Source organism: Falco naumanni, chromosome 5 (genome assembly GCF_017639655.2).
Source record: "Falco naumanni isolate bFalNau1 chromosome 5, bFalNau1.pat, whole genome shotgun sequence".
NCBI classification, from domain to species: domain Eukaryota; kingdom Metazoa; phylum Chordata; class Aves; order Falconiformes; family Falconidae; genus Falco; species Falco naumanni.
Window position 1 is genome coordinate 23470897 of NC_054058.1, and position 24713 is coordinate 23495609.

A 24713-nucleotide genomic window follows, 5' to 3' on the forward strand; every position below is an offset into this window, starting at 1 on the left:
TAAGCAAATTAACAGATCAGCCAACACAAAGTGGCACGACAAAAGCAGGATCAGCCGTCACTGTCACCAATACTCTATGGATTCTCACACAGGTCTTCAAGGGCTTGACGGTCTTCCATTGACCTAGACCCACAATATCTTAGGAAGTAGCAAAACATTATCACCCCATTTTCCAAAGAGTTTATGACAGCTCTAGGAGGGAACAGGAAGTCACTCAAGTGTCTTGAACTGATACAGTGAATCAGAGATCATGGAAAAAAGCTAAATGTCATCATTCCCAATGGACCAAGTTTCTTGTTCTCATTTGTTTTTTCTGGAAGGTCCCCCCTCCAGGTCACTAGTATAGCACTTACCAATTATTACCTCCCTTCTAGAGGGTGAATTTTAATGGTCTTGAATCATTTGAGAAAAATACCTCCAGGCTCATGAGAAAAATCTTGCACAGATAAGACAATGAGCCTGAGGTATCACCTCCCAACCCAGCCCTATGATCCCAAAGTAAAAAGCCAGTTGAAAAACAGCTCACTCACTGGATCCCAAAGGAGATGAGAGAAACGCTGACCACCAGCAGGTCTAAGATGTTGAAATAGTTTCTGCAGAAAGAGCCCTTATGGAGGAAAGCCCCATACGCAGTCATCTGCAGGAAGGCACATGAACACACAAACACACTTTGCCATTAGCATCTGTTCAGAAGCCAAACCCATCTGGTTGTGCATCTGATTGTGTATATAACTGGGGAGGGGCAGTATTTCTAACATAGCAGACAATTTACCCCCAGACCCCAAAGGAGAAGTTGAGTCCCCATTGAAAGAAAAGAAAGTGAAGAAGACAGTAAGATAGCTATGAAAGACCTAACTAGGGAAAGCCAATACTAGGTTCAGTGAGGAAAATATGCACTGAGTACATAACATTTAGAATCAGCAAAGCAGCAGAACAACTGTTCACAGAAACTACTCTTTACAATTGTATGCTTTTCCCTTTTTCTTCAATGGCAGAGGACACTTGTGAGGATGTAGCTTTGATTATTAAAAGTCTCTTTAGCTAAATGAAATAAAAAATATAAAATGAAATAAGTAATGTTTTTCAATGCTTAGACCAGCTGCAGCAGACAATTGAGTTCTTTTCTGCCCGTGAATAAAAAAACAGATTCCCTCAGGGATCTGGTTCTTCAGAGCTGAACCGAAGCAACAGGAGAAATTCCTTCTCTTTTAAATTTGCCTATTCTGCTCAGCTCAATTCTGTATCCCTTTTCCTATCCCTACCCATCTTCCTCTATTTTTATTCTAAATGCAGTTGCATTTTACCCTTGGTTTTCCTTAGAAAGCCCAGGGTAGGATTATCTCAAGACAGAGTGGTTTCTTCATGGAGGTAACCATTATGAACATCACCCAGCAGAGGAAAGGAAAAACTTTACATATTTTACAAGAGACTTTCTGCCTCATCTGGGTATGGAGGGGTACTGAATACCTGCTAGCTTTGAGGAGGATGTCACAGCTCCAGAATTGGGTTAAGTGACAGTGTAATCAGGAATGGGTCTCAAACACAATTGTCAGACCTGAACACTTCTGAGCTCAGAATTTGAAATTTAAACTGAGCTCAGTTACAGAATATGACTAAATGAGTCTGGCATGGTTAAGGAAGAGGAGGTGATGGGGGAATCTGTACCACCTACCTTAGACCTGGCGAGCAATCTAATGTAGCTGCTTTGAAGAAAGCCCATCCCCACAACTGCTATTTCCCTCCATTACCTGGGTTAGGAACACAGGCTTCTAAATCTGGTCCTCTGAATCTCATCTAAGTTAGATATCTAAAGTAATGTGAAGGACACCATGAGACTGTTCCTCAATGATGAGCTCTAGCCAGCCTCCCAGCTGAGAAGTATGAACTGGAACTTCAAACTGGAGTTTTGTGGCTCCCACTAATAGCTCAGGATGGCATATCTGCTAGTGATTTCCAGTCATACCTACATGTGACAACTTTATTCAGAGGAGGGCGGAAGAGCACATGGTATATCAGATTATTTTTTTCACCAAACATCCATGACATCAGGGAACTGACTATCAATCCATCAGACAGAACTTAGAAGGGGAGGAAGTATAAACTCTGGTCTTGGCTTAGAATTTATACTTATAGACACATTCAGTTGGGGAAGCAGGGAGGGTTTTTTGCCATAACAAAGGTGGTAAAGATGCCCTTTACTGGTTAGATTTTGTATGGCAATCTTGAAAGAAAGGAGACACCATTGAAATCAGGAGGGGAAGGTCTGTTGAGTTTAAGTTCTATATAAACTATAGTTCTCTCAAGCCTGTTGAGAGATTTTGTTATCTCAAAAGAGACTCTCAAAGAGTGTATAATCTATGTCTGCCTCCCATCTAGGGCATTAAACAAGCTTTTAGGATGCCAATTAAAAAAAATCTGGTGGTCACCTTGGTAACATTCACCAGGCTCCACCATGGCAGTGTGAGGCTTGCAGGTGTCATCAGCAACATGAGGGCAGATGAAGCTTGTTTCTCTACAGCCTTGAACATCCTATGGCTATTTATTCTTCTGTTTCTTACCATTTAAACTAACCTTGCTGTTGTGCAAAACATTGTGCTTAATGCAAGGCAGCAAAGAAACACACACTGAGAAACTAAGCAACTTGTGATGCAGGAACTGACAGGATAAGAAGCGAAGAATTTCTTAAACATCTGTAGTTTTTGCACTCCTCTCCCACTTGAACCCAGAGAATATCCAGGAGTGTCAAAATAAATCCACGGAAGTTAACAGGAGGGCATTGGGAAGGCTCAGTTACTATGCGGTACACTCCCCTGATGAAAACAGAGCAATGCACCAACAGGCTGGGTTAAGTTCTGCTTCCACTGAAGTCATTAGGAGTGTTACCATTTGCTTCAGTGGGAGCAGAATTAGTAATTGTATGTTCAGACAGGTGCCTTGAACCATGGTTTTGTTTTTAAATGTTGCTGTTGAGATGTTTTCCTTTTGTGACAGGCCTTTTTGGTTAGCCATTTGGTATGTGCATGTTCAGATCTATTGTGTAAACAGATGCACACTGCACACAAGAATATGTACATCTCTTTGGAGAACATGACAGCTCTGGTGAGTTTTAAGTTATATCAAAAAGCACATTCCTCTACAAAAATATGCAGAGGCCACCCTGCTTGCCAGCCTTTAGTATGGATACTGTTATTAGGGTCTTGAGCTGCAAGATTTGAGCAACTCTAAGGTACTGCCTGCCAGCACTTAGAACTAGCTTGCTGAGAAAAAAAAACAAGCTGCCAAGTGAACCTAGCATTTAGAAAGCCAGCACTTTGCTCAATTACTGTTATTTAAATTATTAGCCTACCAATTTGGGAAAATTAGAGTTAAGAACAAGGCAGCCTATTTTTACTTTCTTTCAAGCTAAACCATTCTCCTGCACATTTCCCTTGGTATAGAGCATGTTCCTGGGAAATGGGAAGCCAAGTTTCAAACAGGCGATGCAGCAGTTTTCATTCACAGCTACAGCCCTTGGTGTTTCAGTGATTCGTACTCTTGGTTACCTCTCCACACCTAAAAAGTGAGCTTTGGCACTGTGCTCCCTGTCTCTTACTTGACTGTGCACCCTGTAACCTCACAGAAGTCATCAGCTGCCTTCTGGCCCGGCCTCATGACTTGTGCAGAACAGAGACTTTCTGTTTGGGTTGTAGCATGTGTAAGAAGAGGTTTATGTGCTCAGGGTTCCTTGCACAGCAAACAAACCTGTTTTGGAAAGACTGGCCAGGGTAGAGGGAGAAATTTATGGAGTGATGGAATTTTTCTTAGTCCCATTTTACTTTTCCCAACAGGATCATCCTTCCATTGTGATTCCCCTAAAAAGCACTGTTTTGATACAGGGCCTGAATTACAAGTTGGAAAATCAAAATTTCACAAAAGACTTTTTAAGCAACTATAAAACTGTTAAAATCAAAAGATAAACAAACCTTTGTGTAGAGATAATAATGGGGTTAAAAAAAAAGAGAGTGAGAGAAAGGAAGAAAGAAAGAAGGAGAGAATGAAAGAGGGAAAGAGAGAGAAAGAAAGAAAGAAAAGAAAGAAAGAAGAAAGAAGAAAACAAGTGTATTGCTCAGATTGGTTACCTTAAGAATAATTTCTAATGTAAAGATACTAGTGAAGACATAGTCTGCATTGCCTAGGATCTGAAAAATAAGCACAATTGGGTTAGTGGTACTGAGCGTGACCCAGGAACAAACAGGCGTGTGTGTTAGCAACAGATAGTGGCAGAAAACTAGTAAGGTTGTGAACAAGTAATGGTAGAGAAGATGGGCACTTTACCTTCAGAGCAATTTCAATGGTGAAAATGACAGTAAAAACTATATCAAAATAAAAGAGAATCTGTAAAAACAAAAGGGAATAGGATTGGGGAGGGTAGATCAGTGACTGATCACTTGAATGGGAAATCAAAGTTCAAAATCAAATACATATGCCTTTTAACAAGGGAACAAGGAAGACTATAGAGGACATGGTTTTGTAACAACGTCCTGTTGAACACAGTGAAGGTCCTGGCACAGAGGACAAGAAGCACATTACATGATAGCTTTTCCAAGTTACAATCCCATGAGGGCTCTAGAGGCAAAATAACTTTTTGGTTGCAGTATTATTTTCTTTCTTCCTTTTTTTTTTTTAATATATATCTATATATCTGATAAAGAACAGATGATTCAAGGGTTTTCCCAAACAGACTTCCAAAGTGAGAATACAAGGATGCCTGGTCTCTCAGTGGAAAACATAAGATTCCTTCTTATTAACTTCCATTCAGGCTTGTTCTTGTGCCTCTTGCAAAGGAAGAAAAGCAAACTGCAAATTCATGCTCTGGCTATTTTTTTTTCTCTGTCCTGATTTGCCCTGGATTAGAATGAATAACAAAGGCTCTGCCAATTGAACAGAATCCCAGGTCTTGTATTGCAACCATAATTTGGTTGTGTGCTAAAGGCGCCTAACTTAGATTTTGCATCTTTCTATTGGCATCCTGGATAACAGGCAAGCTGAAACACTCATCATTCCCATGAACTTAAGACCTGGTGATGGGGATATTGGTGGCATGCATAGCAGACCACAAAAAGTAGCCCTAGAGTGTCACAGAAGGCAACAGAAAGTCTGGAAGTGTAAAGTGATTTTCAAAGTAACAGCATCAAGGACAGAAATGTCTTCTCCTGCTGATCGAATGACATCCCACAAAAGCAAATAGGAACTTTCTCATTGACTAATGGGACCAGAATAAAACTCTGTTTCCAATGTATTCCAATATTCCAAGACATTTTAGTCTTATCTACACTACAAATGGTCAAAATCAAAAGTATTGTGCCCTTGAATTACTTTTGTTTCACCATAACAAAGTTCTAAACCAGAAGGCAAATATATTGAAGCTGTAGAAAACTAATAATTTGTGAAATTTAAACCTTTACTGCTAAAACACCAATAAACATACAGCAGTAAGCTGCCCTCTCACCCCACAGCTGTTTACTGTATCTCAGTGCCCACACCACAACCCAGATTTGCAGATGGCTAGATCCGTACAGCTTGGTATGCCGTGGGCAGTGGGGTAGCTACTGCAAACTACAGGGTTACTTTAGATTGCACTATTTAAGCACAATCTGAATCTGAACTAGTTTGCAGACACTGAATGTCACGTGGGGGGCCGTATCACTGCTACCATGTAACTTAAAGTTCTTCAGGTCACTGCTCAATTTTTGACCCCGATTTGTTCTCACTTCTTCAAGGCTGTCTTGGGCCTTGTAGATTTTTGCAACTTAGACAATAAAAATAGGCCATTTTAAGGATGGCCAGATCTCAATTGCATCCTGTATTAATTTAGACATGTTATAACTGGAAATGTCCCCTTGCATTGCTGCCTTGTAGGTCTTGACATTTGGTTATTATATCAATGGAATAATTTTACAGTCAATGGGCCAGATTCATGGGTACTCTCAGGCTGCTCTGCATGACTTCACCAACATAAAGCAGCCATAAACTTGATTAAAGTGGATGATTAAGCTGTACCTGCAGCTGCTTTGTAACACTAGAGCACTGCAAAGCAGCTAGAGCATACTGGTGAAACTAGCCCCAAAGCTGCAGCTAGTAAAGATGTCCCTTACAGATGAAATCATGCTTAATGAAAATGATCACTGCTCCACCTGTGCAGGCTGTTTGTCAGCAGGCATATTAATTATTATCTAAATATGAATTTACTCTAGAATATATTAAAATGAATGAGCACCTTGCCAGGGTGCAAACAGGAGAATATTGTGAGCATGCAAGGTCTTAGGACTTGCTTGGGCTTTAAAGGCTGTTTGATCAGATTGGGGAGGCACTTCCAAAAACTTGCTGCCTGAGCCATGTGTGACACAAGAAAGATGCAGCTACTAGCCTGCCCTGGAACAGAAGCAGTGTCCAAGCCTCTTTGCTAGCTCTTGCTGGGCTCTCTGTTCCTGCCTTCCTGCTCTGGGACAGTTTGTGTCAACAGCAGCAACTAGTCTGCAGAAGTCCTTGTGCACAGGTTAATGCCTGATTATGTTGTCCCAAAGGGAAGGTAGAGGCAGTTAGTTCACTTTCAGCTTGCTTGCTTTCTTTTTCTTCCAGACCTCTGTGTGGGCAACAGGGCAGGACACAATTTTACTGTTCTACCATCAGAAGTGTAAAGGCAGATCCCATCTGCAACTCAAACATCTTGTCAGTGTCCTCTTGTGTGATCTATTTTAAACATCTACATCTGCAAAAACTAAACACAGATTTTCATGCAACATCAGTAGCTACAAATACACAAGACAACACTTTGCCCCAAACTTTCAGCTCTTTCAGGATAACCAGCTTTGACTACTTTTTTTCTCATTTAAACCCCTCTGCTGCAGATTCTGCAGCAGCTTCTGTGGCATGTCAGGAGCCCATATGCCAGCTGACATCATGCTGCAGCACTAATACATATTGACATACATTTATCTCTACATGGTGGGCACACTCAGCCGTGCACAAGTGGGTCATTGGTGGCACAGGTTTGACTGCATTATTTAGCACCCTCCTTCAGGACAAAATGCAAAGCAGTTCTGAGATAAGATCAGGAATAAACCTCCACTAACACCTTCTCTGCATGCACATATGTGTTTAAATGCATGCTCAGGCCAGGATATTTCAGGGAGATAGAACACTGAGCATTAAATTAAGGTTTTATTAAACAACAACAACAAAAAAATTGTCCCACTCTTTAAGCCTAGCAAGCTTTTCCAGCATAAAGGAACCAAAATGCCACTGCAGACAGCAGAAATCAGAAGTCTCACATGTGACAGCTGACACTTCTGGTTCCTGCAGTGACCCCAGATTAATGGAAACAACCACTGGCAAAGTTAAGGGAGCACTGAATGTTTCAAAAGGCTAATAAGAATGGTCAGAAAAGAAGGTGAGAATGTATATTCATGCTGAATGCCTTCTTCTCCTTCCCCCAGGCTGGTAAGGAGAGGAACACAGCATACTTTCTGAGGATTATCTCAAATTTAATGATAGGTTTGCAGCTTGCATTCAAATAGTGTGATTCTAACCTTGATGACACCAATTTCCTCCAGAGTGATTGCATCAAACTGAAGAATGTCACTCCTGATTTACACCAGTGTGAACAAAGTGAAAATCAGGCTCTGGGCTTTTTAGTTCAAAAGAAAGCATGTGGCAGAAGAGCAAATGTTCCAAAGGGAACCTGCAAATCCCCTAAATTAGAATTATCTGCATACCAATCAATGTTTATCCAGCCCATTTCTAATGCCTTAATCCCAGGGAACAATAACTTGTCTTCAGCCTCCTGTCTTTCCTTCCATTACACACACTTCTGAAATGAACAAGAGGCCAAATTCTGCACTGACTCATGTTCCCTGCAAAACCCAATGATTTCACACACAGCCTACAAAAAGCACAGATCAGGAAAGAGTCACTCCCAAAGCCTCTGATGCAGTCTTCTCTGCCTTTCCTGGCTTCAACTCATGATCTGCTTGTACCACAGGTTTACCACACAGCAAGGGAAGGAGGATGGGAAGCATACTTGGTTCCTAAAGGAGAGGTGTCGGACGGGGTCCTCAGCTGCCAGGGAGATGCTGCTGAGCAAGATGAAAAATAGGATCAGGTTGGTGAAAATGTTATCGTTAACGATTCGATGGCAGTGGACACGAAACCTGCAAGAGAGAGGAGAGGCACAACTTTATCTCTCAGAGAACAGCAAGACCTGGGAAACATTCCCCCCTCCTCTTTTGCCAGCAGGACTGGCCCTGGAGGATTGTTCTGCAGAGCACCTTCCCTCTGCCCCAGCAGCAGGGAGGACGATGGGCCCAGGAAGCTGTGCTGGGTGCTGGGCAGCCATGGCTCTCCAAGTCATACAGGTCATGCAGTGATGCACATGGAGTGATCCGCTGCCTGCAGGACTCACGCTTGGTGCATTTGAATGGAGAACAGTCACTCCCTCCTGACAGAGCCTTTTGTCATTCAGATGTGGTCTGAAACCTGCCAACCTAAAATTATATCCCTTGCTTTCATTCACAGAACCATTCCCCATTCACTTAGGGGGAAAGCAGCAGAAGTGGGCTTTGGGGTGGCCAGTATCTTTCTGAGCTGGGGCTGGAGTGTCACTGAGCAGGAGCTATGGGGGATCTACCTTGCTAACAGGGCACAGACCTGGCCAAACCGATATAGGGCAGGCTGGCATGTGCAAAGGGCTTCTGAAAGGACATCCTGCCATGCAGGCTGTCTGCTAAACTTCAGCCCAGTATAAAACGTGCTTGGTGCTTTTAGTGGGAAACCAGCAGGTAAAGAAGCAGCAGTCTCCCATTAAACAGCAGCATGCTTACTGGAGAACTTTACAGCACATTCAATATGTTATCAGGATACGAGGAGTTAAACCTCGTAACAGTCCTATGCATAATTCCAGAGGCACTTCATTAATCTATTTAGCTCTGCTTTTGGATGTTAAGCCTCCAAGCCCCTATTATAGCAATTTTACAGATGATTGCAGAGGTTAATTTACTTCTTCAACAAGTGACAGCGGGTGGGTGGCAAAGCTGGCATTAGAGTCCATGAGTCCCAATCACCATCAGTCCCTCCCTGTTGCACATACCCAAGGAGGGGTGGCACAAGCCCTGCTGTGGAAAGACTGGCTCTGAATTCAGCTGTGCTTTTACAGCCCTGCCTTACTTTGGGGCCATGTTTTAGGGCCAAGTCCCCAAGGAAAACGTTGGGATACATGGTACTGCACAGAACACTGGGCAGTGATCTCATTTCTGCACCCCTGGAAAGATATAATCCCCTGTGTCATAGCTCAGCCCTTCACTCGCAGTACTGGTCTCACACATCTGTGTGGGAAAGGCAAGCGGGGCAATGTGAAGATACATTGCAGAAGCCCAATATGAGAGAAGAATTACTCCCCTCAGCCTCCCCACAGAGCTATGGACTCTCCTCTTTCTCCTTCTCTTCCTTCTATACTTGTTTTTGATGTGTAGAGAACGAGCAGAGACACATCAAGTCCCTACTGGGAGTGGATTTTGAGCAGCCACTAGAACAGGAAGCTCCTACATCACGCTTGACTGATTGCATGATGGCTTGCTTGCAATTTGGACCTGAGTATGTTGGGGGATTCCAATTACTGACTTGCCTCCAAGTCCCTTATTTCTGAAGCTTTCATGATTTGTGCCTTTAATCAGCCTTGCAGGTTCTATGAACTCCCACTGAATATTGTTGGGAGTTCCCTACAATTGTGCTTTCATAAGAATTTCATGCCGGGGTGTTTGGAGAAGAGACTGGTCAGAGGTTGCTGGTATAAAGTGCTGGAAGGGAGCTCTGTACCACATAATCTTTAGGGCCCAGCTTGAAAAGGGTACCTGCTTTCCGCCTCCTTGTTCCAGCTAAGCAGTCTCTTAAATACCTGTTGTTAGGACTGAAGATGAAAAAAGCACTGGCATCAGGCATAGGCACAGCCTTTTCCTTGAGGTGCAGCTCAGACATCGGGCGAGGCCGAGGGCCGACGGGCATCTCGGGTTCTTCCTCATCTTCCTCTGCTGCAAGAAGCGTTTTAATCTTTTAATGAAAAATACAACCTATTCTGGAGTGCTGGGGCATTTTTCTCTGTCATAACTAGAGCTAAAAACTAAGAATCATTGAAATAGGATGACAAAAGCTTGAATTTCCTTGTCCACTTGCTTTCTCCCAGGCAGCACCCACCGCCCAGTGCTCACCCTGGCAGACATTGATCTAGTCTCTCTGTAAAACCATTAGTGCTTGTAAACCCACCATATCATCACAACAGTCTCCTTATATGCTTCACTGTCCCTTCTGAAAAAAGGCTTCTTCTAATGACTGACTTGAATCTTTCTTGCTATGGTCTAAATCCATTGTCTATTTTCTTATTTTCCATGGACACAGAAAATAGAGAATTCCCTTCCTCTTGCAGAGGGTTTTTATATATTGAGGATCATTATTACACCTCTGCAAGGATTTCTGGTTCCTAGAGCAAAAAACCAAGAGTCTTTCCTGAGGTGCTGTGTTCCCTAGGTCTCTGACCATTCTTGCTACTTTCCTCCAGATTATTTGCAGGATTAACCTGCAGTTGATGTTTTCCTGGTGCAGAGGACAGCTGGATTACTTCTTACATCTTTAAGTACTACCTTCCTGTTTAAACGTCCTTCATGGGCATTTGTTTGTATTACACTCTGGCATTAATTTGCCATCAGTTTCTGATTTGCACAAAGCATAGATTATTTACCACAGAACAGCTGCCTAGTCTGTCACTCCCCCCTTTGCATTTGTGCTGCTGAGTTTTCCCAAGAGTGGCACTTTGACCTCATTCTAATTGAATTGCATCTTATTTTCTGCAGACTGTTCCTCCAGTTTATCAAGATCTGGTTTTGTCCTCTTTGTAAGGCTCTCCATGGAGCCACTGCCACATCTGGGATTGTGTCTGGATGAGTGCCTGTATATCCTGAAGCAAACATGGAGCACGGGCACTTTGACTTATACCAATCAGAAATTCTTAAAATTATCCTTTTCATAATTCAGTGGGGGAAAGATTGAAAAGGTGGCAACAAGGCTGAGCTCTTGAACCTGATGCCTATGGAGCAGATCTCCAGGCACTGTGCAGATCTGTGAGCGCCCTCCTCAAGGTAAAAAATGCAGATGGAGGATAAGTGGTATGTGAAAAAGAAACTTCCACCTTTTAGGATTTCTTCTACCTGCTGAAGTCAGATGCTGTTTTGTACATTACATGATAGGATTTTGCTATTTTAAAGATCTCAATCCTCTCACTTAATCAGCAAGACAGGAAAAAATATTTTAAGAAGGAGCCTGACAGGTTAGATGCAACAGATTCATCTTTCAGCCCATGCAAAGGAAGAAACTCTAGTTAAAAGGTTTATCTTGAGTCCATAAAGTGGCATAAGTTCCAGGAAAAGCCTGTTCCTTTAGGGTCAGGTACTGTACTTGATCTGGTAATGGACACATCAGAAAGAATAGATGAATCAGCACAGATCCTAATCAGAGACAGGAGAAAAGTGGCCTTTCCAATGCATGCCATTATTACAAGCAAATAGGATCCTCTCTTTACACTTCCAGTAGCAAGAGTCCACTTGATAGATTTTTGCATAAATGTTTGAGCTGGTACATAAAGTTTGTACTTTTAAAGCCAGTCTATTTTTTAACAGCTCAATTTCATGTTGCAATATATTTTATAATACTTCTTCTACAGGCTTTATTAAAGAAACGTTCTTTCGGAAGTACTTTTGTGCATAGTACTTGTAAAATTGGTGTTAATGGTAATGGCAATATTTGTATAATATTACAATACTTTGCACTTGCACCTTTTATCTAGAGGTTTCAGAGTGTGCTGACAATGAGCGAGGTAAGCAAATACTTTTTCTTCTTTAACAGTCCGAAACACCAATACTCATGATCACATGGGATATTTGAGACTGTGACTTAAAAAGACTAGTATTCTGAGGCCCTGTTCTGTGCCTTAATTATTAGATCATTCTCTTTCTTTTATTCAGAGGAATGCTTAAAAAAAACACTTTTAAATGGGTATGGAACAATGCTTCAGGAAAATGGACTCTTAGCAGAAGGATCAGCCCTGTGAAAGCCAATTGTTTCTCACCTCTTTTTCTTGTGTCTGCCATATAGCAAGAAATATATTGATGATTCTGGCACCCACATACCTTCAGACTGGAAAGCATGTTCAGTTCCGCAGACATAAATAAGGAATAATGTTCTAAATATTTTTCATTTAAAGTAGGGTCCAGGGCATAGAAGAAAGCAAACACTGAGGCCCAGATATGCAAAGTATAAAATGATAACAGCCTCAGCAAAGGTCACTACCTAAGCTATCTACTTACATATAGAACCAGTATATTGGACAGTTGCCAGCATTTGTAGAAGCAAAGGTCAACATGGTGGTCACAGATGGGCTGGGCAGCACATAGGCAGCAATCCAACACTTGTTCTTTGACTGTTTTCTATACCTAAGGTATATTTGTGTTTTAAAAGTGACCTTTCTAGTCAAGCTTGCCACGAAATCAAAAAGAAACATGACTCAGAGTTGCCAAGTTTAGATCTAGGTTTGAAGTTTCCTAAAGTTCAAGGAAATTCAAATCTGGGACTGTCACCTTGAGTTATGCTTGATTAGATTGGTGATGTCCTTTAGCTGTGAAGCCGTAAGCACACACAGGCTACAGTGCAACATCAGTGAAAAATTCAATGATGAGTATGTTGGGTTTTTTTTTTTACTGTACAAAGACCAGAACTCTTGTGTAAGAACATTGCTTTGATTCAAGCTCCCATGAATCATTCCAAGCTTTTACCTTCATCTGACATTCTGAATTCTTTGTCTGTTTCTGTACTAGACTGCAAGACTAGCTCCCTGTCTTCTTATAATAAACATATCATCCTAATAATGCTTCTAGTGTACACAAATCTCTGGAAGAACTAGTCTCTCCTTCCAACAAAGTGGATAGGTGATCTGATGAGCTGCAAGTACACAGAGTATTCTGGGGGCTAAGAGCAACACTGTATAGTGAACAGCGTTGGAAGAGGTTATTGAGAAAACTGGTCGAGGCAGTGGAAACAAAATAGGAGACTGGGAAAGGTAGCTTGAAAGAATAAAGGGAAAACAAATGACAACCTCCAATTGTTTCTGAACACTGGGTTAAGATGAAGGATGTTTTCAGAGGATGGAATGGTACACACCCATGGAAAGGTCACAGGCACTAACAAAGTAAATCATAAACAGAAAATAGGTAGAACCAGCTGACTGCATCTAAGAAGCAATAGGATGCTTCACTCAAAGCACAACTGAAATGGATCCACATGCAAGTGGGCAAGAAAAGGTGTGTTCTGAGATGGCCTCTATATGTCTGCACAGCATCTCCTGTACTACAGCTGGACCAGTCAGCAATCAGCAGGATTCCAGACTGGTCAGATGGCCTCAAGGGAACTGGACAGGGGTGCATGTGGGGACTGGGAAATTCTTGCTTGCTAATGCCAGGGAAAGCTTTGGAGCCTTGTTCCCCAATACTGACTATACAAGGCGACGTGACATGCCACATCAGCTCTGAGAGGACCTTGGTGTTCCTGAGCTTTATACAGCAGAATGGAATAGATGACTATGGTAAAGCTGATCTAACAAGGGATTTACAAAACTTCACTGTGTTTGAGTCATATGGTTCACTTCCATGAACCCTGAAAGTGGTCAGGTGATTTTGTGAGCCGTTAAAGATCAACTTCACAAAGAATTAATAAACAATTCAGGGAACAGGCTGGTTTAGAAATGGCATCATACAATGGCAAATAACCAAGATGCTCTCCCTTTGCATTTCTAATAGGAAATGGGAGAAAACCTGACCATCCATTCAAATTTTAGGTTCAGTTCAAGAATTCCAAGCCACGGCTTAGCACTCCAAGGCAGGAGTTAAAAGTGTTTTTACTTAATTTTCCACACTCTAATCCTATGCATAGCTGCAGTAAAATGTCCATGACACAAATTGTAGATGTAGTTTTTGTCATACAGCTCACATGCTGGACTCTTTCTAAACTGTTCACAGAAGGGAACTAAAACACAATTCTGTTACCAGTAGGCTTAAATTTGATCTACAGGTGACTGTATTGTCACTTGGAAAAAAATATAATGGTCTTCAAATTCAAGCCAGTTGCAAAACAGAACTCTATCAAGCTGTTTTAATTTGTGCTTCTGACTAAAGGCTCCCACAAACCCTTTAGAAACTGGGGATGTGTGTCCAGTAAGTGCCTGGGCCTGTAGAGGCACTGGGAAGATTAAAGCCAGAGTGACCTGCCCCAGGCAATGTTAAAACTGTACTGCACACTCTATTCCTGATAAATGGGCTATAAATATGGATGAATGTAAGTATAGCAAATGTGGGGATTTTTTGTACTGAAAATCAAATGCGATCAACAGTTTTCCTTTTTGCTTGTCTGAAACCCTTGTCCATCTATTTAAAATTAACTATTGTGTCTGTTTTCACCCTATCACATCAACCTATTATCAGACATCTATTTATTAGGAATCATGGAATAGAAGAGAATGTAGTTTATTACCTATTACAGCCAATATTCAGTGATGCTGGGCTTCCACAACCATCTTCACAATCTTTTCTAGCCTCACTATTAGAAAATTCTCCCCTGGTGTGAATCTTAAATCTGTTACTTCTTCCTAATGAAGATAATTCCCCTCCTACCTGTAACAGGCTTTTATGCATTTCTCCTGCCTCTCCTAGCTCAAATGACCGCAGTTCTTTCCATCTTAGTTCTTGCTTTCTGCTAGCGTTGCTTTCGTTGCTTTCACCATGCTCTTCTGCGCTCTTTCCAATTCAGCCTGACTTCTATGCAGAGCATCCAAAATGAGATATAATATCCCAGCTGAGATCTTATTAATAGTGAACAGAATAAACCAATTGCTTTGCTCTGGTTAGCTTTCACTGGCCAGTTAGAAGAAACCCATAACTGGACTAAAGGGTCATGTTTTCACTGTTTATAAATCTCACTACTTGCTTGCCATTTGAAAGACAGCAAAATGTTGTTGAGCTTGTGAACACAAGATTCAGATTCTCTTCTAAGAGACTGTTACCTAACTAGCTGTCACCTCAGATCCTTTATTTATTCCTGCCTATATGCAGAGCCTGTGACTTTCCATTTAATTTAGACGATTTATCCAGTTCCTCAAGAGCCCTTTGAATTCTAATGCTGCCCTCGAGCATGCTTCTTGTCCTTCCTAGCTTCATGTATCTGCAAATGTAATACACATATTTCCTCTTCCATCATTCAGGTCACTAGCAATGAACTGAACTGAACTCAGGGCAGGCTCTTGGGTTGTAGAACCTGACTTGGGCCATCACTGCTTTCCACACACAGGGTCTGACCAACTTTCCCAATCATTTAGACCATGGTTTTCTAGCCAGCTTATGAGAATGCTATAAGAGACAGTCAGAAGCCTTAGAAAAGCTAAAGAATATGACATCTACTTCTTTTCTCCTGTCTACAAGTCTAGTCAGATCCTTTTAGAAGAAAATAAGAGTGGTTTGACGTGATTTGTTCTTGGCAAATCTATGTTGGCTGCTAGTCATCTCCTTATCTTGCAGTCATATAGTTTGTTTAATCATTTGTTCCAGCACTTTTCCAAGAATGGTAGTTGAACTGACTAGCTTGTAATTCTTCTGCTTCAACCCCCCTCCCCATTCAGTATCTCTTCAGGAAAAACTGCTCAAAGTTCTTAAACCAATCTTTTAAGTATCTGAGGATGAAGTTAATTAGGTCCAACTGACTTGAAAACTAGCCTAAGTAATGCTCTAGCTTTCTTTTTCCAATTCTAGGCTGAGATTTTATGCCTTTATAATTATGTTAATAAGTTTCACTACCTTTTTTGACTAGAAAAAAGTGCAAAAAGGCATTCAGAACTTTACCCTTCATGACTATCTGTTCTGAGTCTCCTCTGATCACTGAGTACTGAAAAAACAGACTGAAAACAAGGTCATATGTGTATTTTCATATACAGAGATTTGTATATGATTTGATTTGGTTCTCTGTAAAGCTCTGTATTTCCAAATACAGAGCTTTAAAGTGAATCAAATCAAATCAGACTAATTGGTACAGGGACTGCAAAGAACTAAGTCCATACCTGTGCAAACACAGACAAGCACATAATACTGTTCCATCACAAAAGCATTACATGTTCAGTATACCTGCTGCCACAGTTTGGCTTTATGTACATTAGTAACTGGAGCTTCTCTTTGTCGAATCAGGGATAAGGGGAAGAAGATAAGTACCTGGCACTTCTGTTGTGGGATATGGGCTCTTTTCGTCATTTTCATTGGGTTGATAATCATCCATGTTGATCTGACAAAATAAAGAAGGAGCAACAAAGCCTTTATCAGAAAAGGCAGACATTCTTCATTCCCTCAGACACCCAGGCTGTTCATGCCATCACTGCACAGAGAGTGCTGGCTGGCAGCAGACCTTACCTTGGTAGCAGGTGAGGATTCTCCATCAGCAGTGATCGATTTCAGCTCAATTTTCTCCTCTTTTGTCTCCTCCTCCACAGCTGCTTTTTCTATCTCCTGTTTCTTTTCTGGACTAGCAGTCCTAACAATTTTACAAGATAAAAAGTGAAGAGTTACAAAGATGAAAAGCTGTTTCCTTTTCAGTAACTTCATGTAGCACAGCACACACCATGAGAACAATCGGCTGGCACGTCCATTCAGAGTCCAGCTTACATACCAGTGGCTCCAGCGTGTCCTCATCTGCAGGCAAAACCACAGACTCTGCTCTAATTTTATATAGCACCCTGTTATTTTATATCTTTCTCAATGGCATGTGTTTGTGTTTGTGGGTGGGTAGGTGCATGTGCATGTGGGGGAAGTATGTGTTTAGGTCTGTCAGTAGAGATCTCTTTGCTCACCCAATGACAAAGGCATGAGCCATTTCAACTCATATCTTGTGGACTTTCACTAGGTTGCCTACAAAGTTTTGCCCCTCACTGCACTCCCAGGGCCAGGGAAACCTGCTGACTAGCATGCAGCACGAAGCAGAAAGATTTGCACAAGAGATCCTCTTCAAGTAGCTTTGAAGACAGTGAATAGAAATAACCAGTAAGAAGAGGCTTCTCTGCTGTTGGCAGCTGGGAATGACAAAGAAGCTCTACATCCAGCTTGTGCCTCCCAAGAGTCTGCAGAAACACTAAAAAAACTGGCAAGAGAACAGCATGTGGCATCAAAAGAGAAGGAAGCTGCTGAATCTTGTCGAGGGAACAACAGTCTGAAAACACGCCTTGAGGTCCAAAGCAACCAGAAGGTAACAGGGAGGTTCAAATGGGATTGTAACATTGACAGCATTCCACACTCATCCTCTGCTGATGCCCTGAAAGCTGATCAGTCATTCAGATCTCCTTTTCCCTGCTCATGACATTGCAGCTGTGGGCACTCCCAGCTCATGACACCTTCTGTCCTTTAGTTTGAATTGTTTTACATAAAAATGTATACATACATAATTCTATATATAATTACATTAATCACATATATAATCTATACACACCCACAGAGAAGTTATACACATATATTACATATACACACATACTTGCACATATGTATGTGCATAATGCATGTAATTACACTCACAGGAATGCCTGCATGAGTTGAGATAGGTGTATGCAAATGGATTTACCTAGCTAGCTTCTTCCTTTCTTTTTCTTCTTCTTCCTCTTTCTGTGCAGATGTTAAACTCTCAGCATCAGCAAGGTTGTCCACAGCAATGGCCAAAAATACATTCAGTAAGATATCTGTTTGTGTGCTACTTAAAGAAAACAGGCTTTGAAAACTGCACAACAACATTATACCAAAGGTTTCTTAATTGAAAATTTTTAGCAACCTGTCATCAGATCTCTTGGATTTTCCAAACTTCCATCGCACACAGATGTTCAGGATGTGCATATCCAGCATGCACAAACCTACACCTTCCATCTAAATGGCTAACATACTGTGTACCATTTCCAGAATTTCACAACAGAATGACCGATAAAAGACACCGAAGTCCAGACTTAGATTTTAGTTTCTGATTTCCCAAAAGAGTCTCACTTTGTGCAACAAATCCCCCGGAAGATAAAGGGAGTGCTGAAAGTTTTGCATCTTTGACAGCTTCAGGCACTTTTATTAAACACTCATATTCAAGAGCCTCATACCATAAGGCACCAGGGATTTCCAGTTTTGGCCTATGTACTTGAGTTGAACAACCTCATGACAGGTATTCCCACAGACATGTGTGGATTTTATGGACAGCAAGTATAGCACTCTCATTAGCATTTCTGAGGCAACCAGAAAGAAATTCGTTTAGTCTGGGCATTGAAGAGTTGAGCTGACAACTCTGCCATCTCCTAGCAGAGAGTCCGTGCATGGCCAGTCATGCCCAGGTAGCTGAAGGGCAAGGAATTACAATTCTTTTCTTGTCTTGCTGGATCTCGTGTTACAAATCTGAACATCAGCTTCTTTTATAAATTTCTTGAGAGTGGGTTTATTACACCATGATAACTTTTAAGTAAACCCCAGTTCAAGGCTTAGTCTGGAAAAACAGCCACCCCACTCCCTGGGCTCCAAGGTCTAATGGCTCCGAAGTCAGCCAGCACGTAGAGCTGGCTCACATTTTCCTCTGTAGTTCACAAGGAGGTCCAAATTGTAGCTTTTTTAAGCTGTCAGGCAGACTGCCTACCTTGACCTTCAGATAAGTGGAATTGCACCATCTCACTTTGAAGTGAAGGCATGCAGGTCAACTGAAATGTCAAATAACAGGGTTTGAGAGATCTGAATTACGAGGAAAGGCCGGAAGATCCAGGCTGAGACTACAATGTGGCTTTATAGAAGAACCTTTATAAAACAAAATGTCACCTCTGACACAGGAGGGCCACTAAAGAAGCAGAAACTAAACATGAACAAATTTGGAGCAAACTGAGATATGGAATAGAACAAAAGCTCTATGTTATATTCAAATTACTGTGAAAAGACACTCATAGACTAATCGTGCAGTGTGCTTTGGACCTCCTAGGATATGTACAGTGCCCTCACTTCACCTTGAAGCCAGAGAGAACTGAAGTTACTTAATACCAGCACAGGCTGGAATATGACAGACCACACGATTTTCTGTTTGAAGAACACACAGATTGCAGTAACTGAAATGGAACATGGTTCCTGTTAGTTTATACATGAATTAATATATGATCTCACATAAATCAATTATGTCAAACATATGTTACCTCTATTACAGCATTTGTATATACCATATTGTAGATTATACATATTTTTATTCCACATAAGGATTAGATGAAAGCGCATGGAATATATTACTGAAAAGGCAATTAAAGCAAAAATATGCAGTAAGTACAGTAGGTACACACAGAGATTAGTTTCTGGAGAAGGTAGGAAAGAAAAACCTATGAGAGAATTAAGAGGAATGAAAAATAAAAACACTAAACATGTAAAGATACTAAATAAAAGCTAGCATGCAGAACTGGCACATAGCTGGCTCTTACAACTGTTTATGTGCCTTAGCACTAGCTAAAATTAAACAAACTTGTTTAACTTTTGGCAGTGCAAAGTCAAAATTCAAACCTAGGGAAAAGGTAAAAATGTAAGGTATGAAATTAATTATTTTCTGATATAAAGTAGTGAAGGGTGGCTTTAGATTCAGCCCCACTTGAAGAAAAGGGTAGCATCAAAGGATACAGTTTCCACAGATGAAGAGGATGATGAAGTAAATACAGACCAACATTCCTGGAAAAGAGGGGCCGCCATAAGCCATGATCCCATCATACATCACCGAATTCCAGTCCTCCCCAGTCAGGATCTAAATGACACATTCCCACCAATAAGGGATACAGCGTTAGACCACACAAAGAATTTGAAAACCCCATAAACATAAAGATATATTTGATCCTAAAGAAAACCCCCTCCCCCAGGAAGATTGGAGACTCTGGCTGTGTCCATCTAGAAAACAAAAAACAAAAAAAACAAACCAAAAAAAGAACAAGGAAAATGCAAAGAGAGACTGTTCTCAAAGTGTAAAAAAAATCCCAGATGTCCCCTTGAAGATGATGCCTGAAGCCAAATGGCTCTCCCAGACAGCCCTGTTCAAGTCTCCCCACCTCTCCCAGGCATCTCCCTGCCATGTGCCTGTTGTTTCAGACAGGCTGCACAACCTATAGCACTGAAGACAGCCCTCAGCCCAGCCCTCCCTGCCGCTTCCCTTCACCTTGCATGTGAAATCATCATCCTGACGCTCTTGGTTAATTACTCTCAAAACTGCAGATATTTGTTCCCCAGTGCTGTGGGACAGGGGAGGACAGCTGCAGAGTTGGGCTTTGTCATGCAGGCACTGCCCTAGGACATGGCAATGGCCATTCCCTTGCTAGACCCTGCTAAGTCCTGGTGGCCTTGCTACACACGGGCTTCAGCTCTGGTTCCCCACTTTGGGAGGAATTACCCCTGTGCTGGCAGCACAGCATGGCACCTTGCTCCTGGAGCTCTTAGCCTGATGTCTAGTCTCAGGGACTGTCAGGTTGCAGGGGAAGGGTGCAGGACCTGTTCTCTGTCTCACCATGTGAACACAATGTGTTGGCCCCACTGGGACCACTTTTGCCCTTACCTGAAACACAGTGAGGAGTGACTGAGGGAAGTTGTCGAATGTACTCCTCCTGGTCTGCATCTCATCAAAATTAAACTTGCCCCCAAAGAGCTGCATCCCCAGGAGAGAGAAGATGATAATGAAGAGGAAGAGAAGCAGCAACAGGGAGGCAATGGAGCGGACTGAATTCAGGAGCGAAGCCACAAGGTTACTGAGGGAGTTCCAGTATCTGGGAAAGAAAATAGAAGCAGTTAAAATTCCTTCAATCCAAGACAGGTACTCATGGACTGTACAGGATATCGGTTCAGGCTGCCTTCTGTGTATAAGCAGGCATTTCCAACCACCCTGTTAAACACTGAATCATTGATGTGCTTCCCTAAGATAATGAGACCTACTGCAGCTAATGAGTAATTTTACTACCACACGTGTACATACACAATTCTCTCCACCTCCCACCCCGTACACACACCCAGAAGATTATTGCAGCACTCTCCATCTAAGGCTCTGCAAATCTATCAATATACAGTGATTAGTTCTTGCTGCTTCAGTGAGTTACATTCTAACCAACCTCATTACAACACTCACAGATGTTATGGCAGCCAGAATATCTCACTCCAGAGAATGGCCTGTAATAACTAACAAGAGCAGATGGGGAAACAGTTTGGATGCAAATACAAACTTGTCCAAAATCTGGTGTGTGTGAGTCTGTGCTTGGGCTCACTCACAGATAGAGGTTGCTAAGCTTTCTGGGATTGAGAGGAATGAGAAAGATATTAAAGGTCCTTTTACACGGACCTTAAAAGAGACTCCAGAGCTACATCCATGAAGGTCAGAGTTTCCTTTGCTCTTGGAAGAGCACACCATCACTGCTTTTTTGGGTATCAAACCCACTATACTTCCTCGAGCAGGCTGCAGAACATTTTGGAAGGGATCCATCCAAGAGAAAGGACACCTAAGACCTGTTCTCCCAGCATATGCAGGCTTGTGCCCAGATCAGACTGATATATGATGTAGAGAAAGGATCTTCTTGCTCTTGTGTTTCCTCTTTAGGATTCAAAGAGATGCCAGCAGCATGCTCTGCTGCAGTGTGTCAGTTTGCTTGCATTCTTTGCCAGCCTTGCAAAGTAGTCATGTGTCGGAGAAAGACTTCAGAAAAAATTGCTAAAGAATCCACATCACCCATGAAGCATCTTCCACTTTGGTCTTGCACCTGCTCAACCACTCCTAGTCTACTGCTTAGCTGGTCACGACCATTTCTCTTTTACGCAGTTTTGAGTCTGACAGAGCTTTCAGACTGGGCTGAAGTATTAGCTGTCATCTTCCAGTCACCTCATTTTGAATGCACATTACTAGCAAGCTTCAACAGCTTTCACAGGTCTGCAAGCCAGTAATGTTTGCCTGTGATCTCCAAGACTTCCTTCTAGTACCATCTCTTGTGGCCTACCACCATGCTTTGAGACTCCACTATGGCCAATGTCCTCTACTCCCTTCTCCCAAAGCCCCGAACACTGAACCTTTCTTTCCTTAGAGGACTCTGAATTTCTAGCCATATTCTCCTCATACAAAAGTTCCACTTGAGAAGGATGGCAGACATGTCTAGTGCTCTCGCTCCTCTAAGGAAGCCTGATCCTTCAACATACAATTTTTTTCTGAAAGTAGTGTAGACATTAGAGACAAAGGTTCTTAAAATCCCAGTCAAATTAGTATTTTTAACGTGTCAGTGTAAAAAGAAGACTTTTCTTGTCCCATGGAAGACAGGCATGTTTGAGCAGCCCAATCACTTTGTGAAGGTTAGCGATCTGATCTGCAGAGGGACACTGCCATGTCCTCTGAGTTCAGCAAGTAGTTCATCTCCAAGGACTGAGCTTCAAAGAGAACTGTGATGTTTTCCCTCCAGCCCAGCTTCAGCACTTCAGAGAAAACCAGAATGCTTTAAAGTTTAACCGCAATTAAGGAGATGAGCAATGGAACACTACAGAGCAAAGGTAAGGGCATGGAAGCTGTGGGCTCAGTGCCACCAAATATCTGCACTGAATGTGCAATGTAACAGCTCACTGTATTTGCATTTATGCTTACAGCTCACATACTTTCACACTTTGCAAGGAAGGGAAAGTGACATAGGAAAAGGGAAAAATTAATCTCTGATGAAACTTGACTGACTTTAGCATCCTTAAATCAGAAGTTGATGGGGTCCAGAATATCTCACCAAGTCCTCCAGTGTCAGCCCGGACACACATTTTCTAGGTCTTTCTAGCAGTACCCTTAAAAGGCATACAGTAAAGCTGTTACACATCTGAATAGTCTCAGTGACTCACTTTAAGCTTAAATGCCTTGCTATCTCAGAGTACAGAGTTCTATTAGCTCTGTATTTCTTACAAAAGGCTCAATACCTGAGATTCAGATTCTTATGTAACTATCAAACTCACAGCTATTAACTGAGATGACCTCGTGATAAGATTAGTGCTGTTTTATCTTTGTACTGAGGGCTAGCTAGAAATACAGCACCATTAGAAAAGTAAACAAACCAATCAGAGGGAAAAAAAAAGAGAAAAAGGAAAAAGGAGAGGATAAGGAAAGCTTCACTTGACTAGGATGTGAAAATAACAATTGTCTTATCTTAGTGTCCTAGAAGCCTGACCTAAGGTTACCATCTGTCACATTAGGCGGTTACAGAACTAACACGAACACCCCCTCAAAGTGAGATCTAGGGTTACTCCATAAGGCTTTTAAGTCAGGAATGAAGCTCAAAGAAGAAGTTTCTTGCTACTTCATCCTCCTTGGTTAATATACTACAAAATAAAAATAATTACAATAAATCTCATGGCACTGCTGCATGGAATCAGAGGTTTTGAACCAGGCAGCAGCATGCAATGGGAGGTACAAGAGTAAGTGCTGCTGCTGCCTCAGACTTATAGGGAAATGAATGTACTTTTTAACATCTCCTACTTGCAGATCTCAGACCCTTAAGGATGCCAGTGAATGAGGCACTGCAAAACCCCAGTGAGTATGACATGATTATGATCCCTGTTTCAAAATGGAGGAATGATGCAGAGAAGTTAAATGGTTCATTCAACATCTCACAAAAAAATCAATTGCAGAACTAGATTAGAACGTAATGTGTTCTTTTATTCTCTTCCCTCTCCATTGCCTTCCACTATGTCTTTATGACACTGGCAATCACAGATGCAGAGTTTAAAACAGTAGCAACAGCTGGCAGTCTCATTGTAGGAAAGTTCCCACACTGTTCATCCAATATAAAACCACTTTGAAAGCAGGTACAAAAAAAAAAAAAAAGGTGCCCTGTCTTTCCTCCCTATGAACAGTGACATATCTAGTGGCCAGATTAGGCATAAAATATCAACTTTCAGTATGCTGTTGCCAATAAATTGATTTATTTTTTAAGTATAAAGGACTAAATACAGGGATTTATAAAGCAGTAAAGGACTATTTATAAAGAGAAAGTAATTTGTCTTCTCATAGCAAAGGGAGAGTTTCTGCACAGCCCTGTAAAAATTAGAGAGAATAAACCAAACAGATTATATTTTCTGCTTGTCTCTTATACAAGACTAAATGATTCTGAAGAGCATAATTTTGGAAGAAACATTTGCTCTTGAAATTGTAAATGTGGTTTCTAAAATGATGCATTGTTAATCTGATGGTGTCTTTATTTGTTTCTATTATATCAGGGGGCTGTATTTGTGTTTTTCCTAAAAGTGTATCATCTTGATGCACCCAGATTTTGTTTGTGCTTGGTGTTCACTGTGGAAAATCCATACAAATATATAAAGATTAGGCTACCTACTGATATAATCTCACCAGAGTAATTTTCCTCCTTTGTGTCTTTTTAATGCCCTTGGTTATCACTATTTCCATCTCCACTGTATCCCCCCATGTATTCTTCATGAATATATGTATTTGACATAAACCACAGCACTGTGCCATTCACTAAGAAGAAAATCAACTCTATCCCAGCTGAAACCACGAGGACACCACTGTCATCCCTCCTACCCTTCCTAGCTTTCTAGGACTGTACCTTTTCTGTATTATCA

General features: G+C 41.6%; 1 protein-coding gene across 14 annotated transcripts in view; it reads right to left on the reverse strand.

Moving 5' to 3' along the window:
• The window catches only part of CACNA1C (calcium voltage-gated channel subunit alpha1 C), a 441725-nt gene that overhangs the window by 79904 nt on the left and 337108 nt on the right, over positions 1-24713 (reverse strand). For 7 of the 14 annotated variants that reach the window (XM_040594355.1, XM_040594352.1, XM_040594357.1 and 4 more), the window contains 9 exons: positions 20686-20893; positions 19767-19887; positions 17719-17833; positions 16521-16641; positions 16326-16395; positions 9929-10061; positions 8060-8189; positions 4119-4178; positions 531-637 (listed from right to left, as the gene is read on the reverse strand). In XM_040594355.1, the coding sequence (XP_040450289.1) occupies positions 531-637; positions 4119-4178; positions 8060-8189; positions 9929-10061; positions 16326-16395; positions 16521-16641; positions 17719-17833; positions 19767-19887; positions 20686-20893 (1065 nt within the window). Of the gene's footprint in view, positions 1-530; positions 638-4118; positions 4179-4314; positions 4375-8059; positions 8190-9928; positions 10062-16325; positions 16396-16520; positions 16642-17718; positions 17834-19766; positions 19888-20685; positions 20894-24713 lie in introns of all 14 variants that reach the window. The other 7 variants (XM_040594358.1, XM_040594353.1, XM_040594356.1 and 4 more) reach the window with 2 other exon arrangements.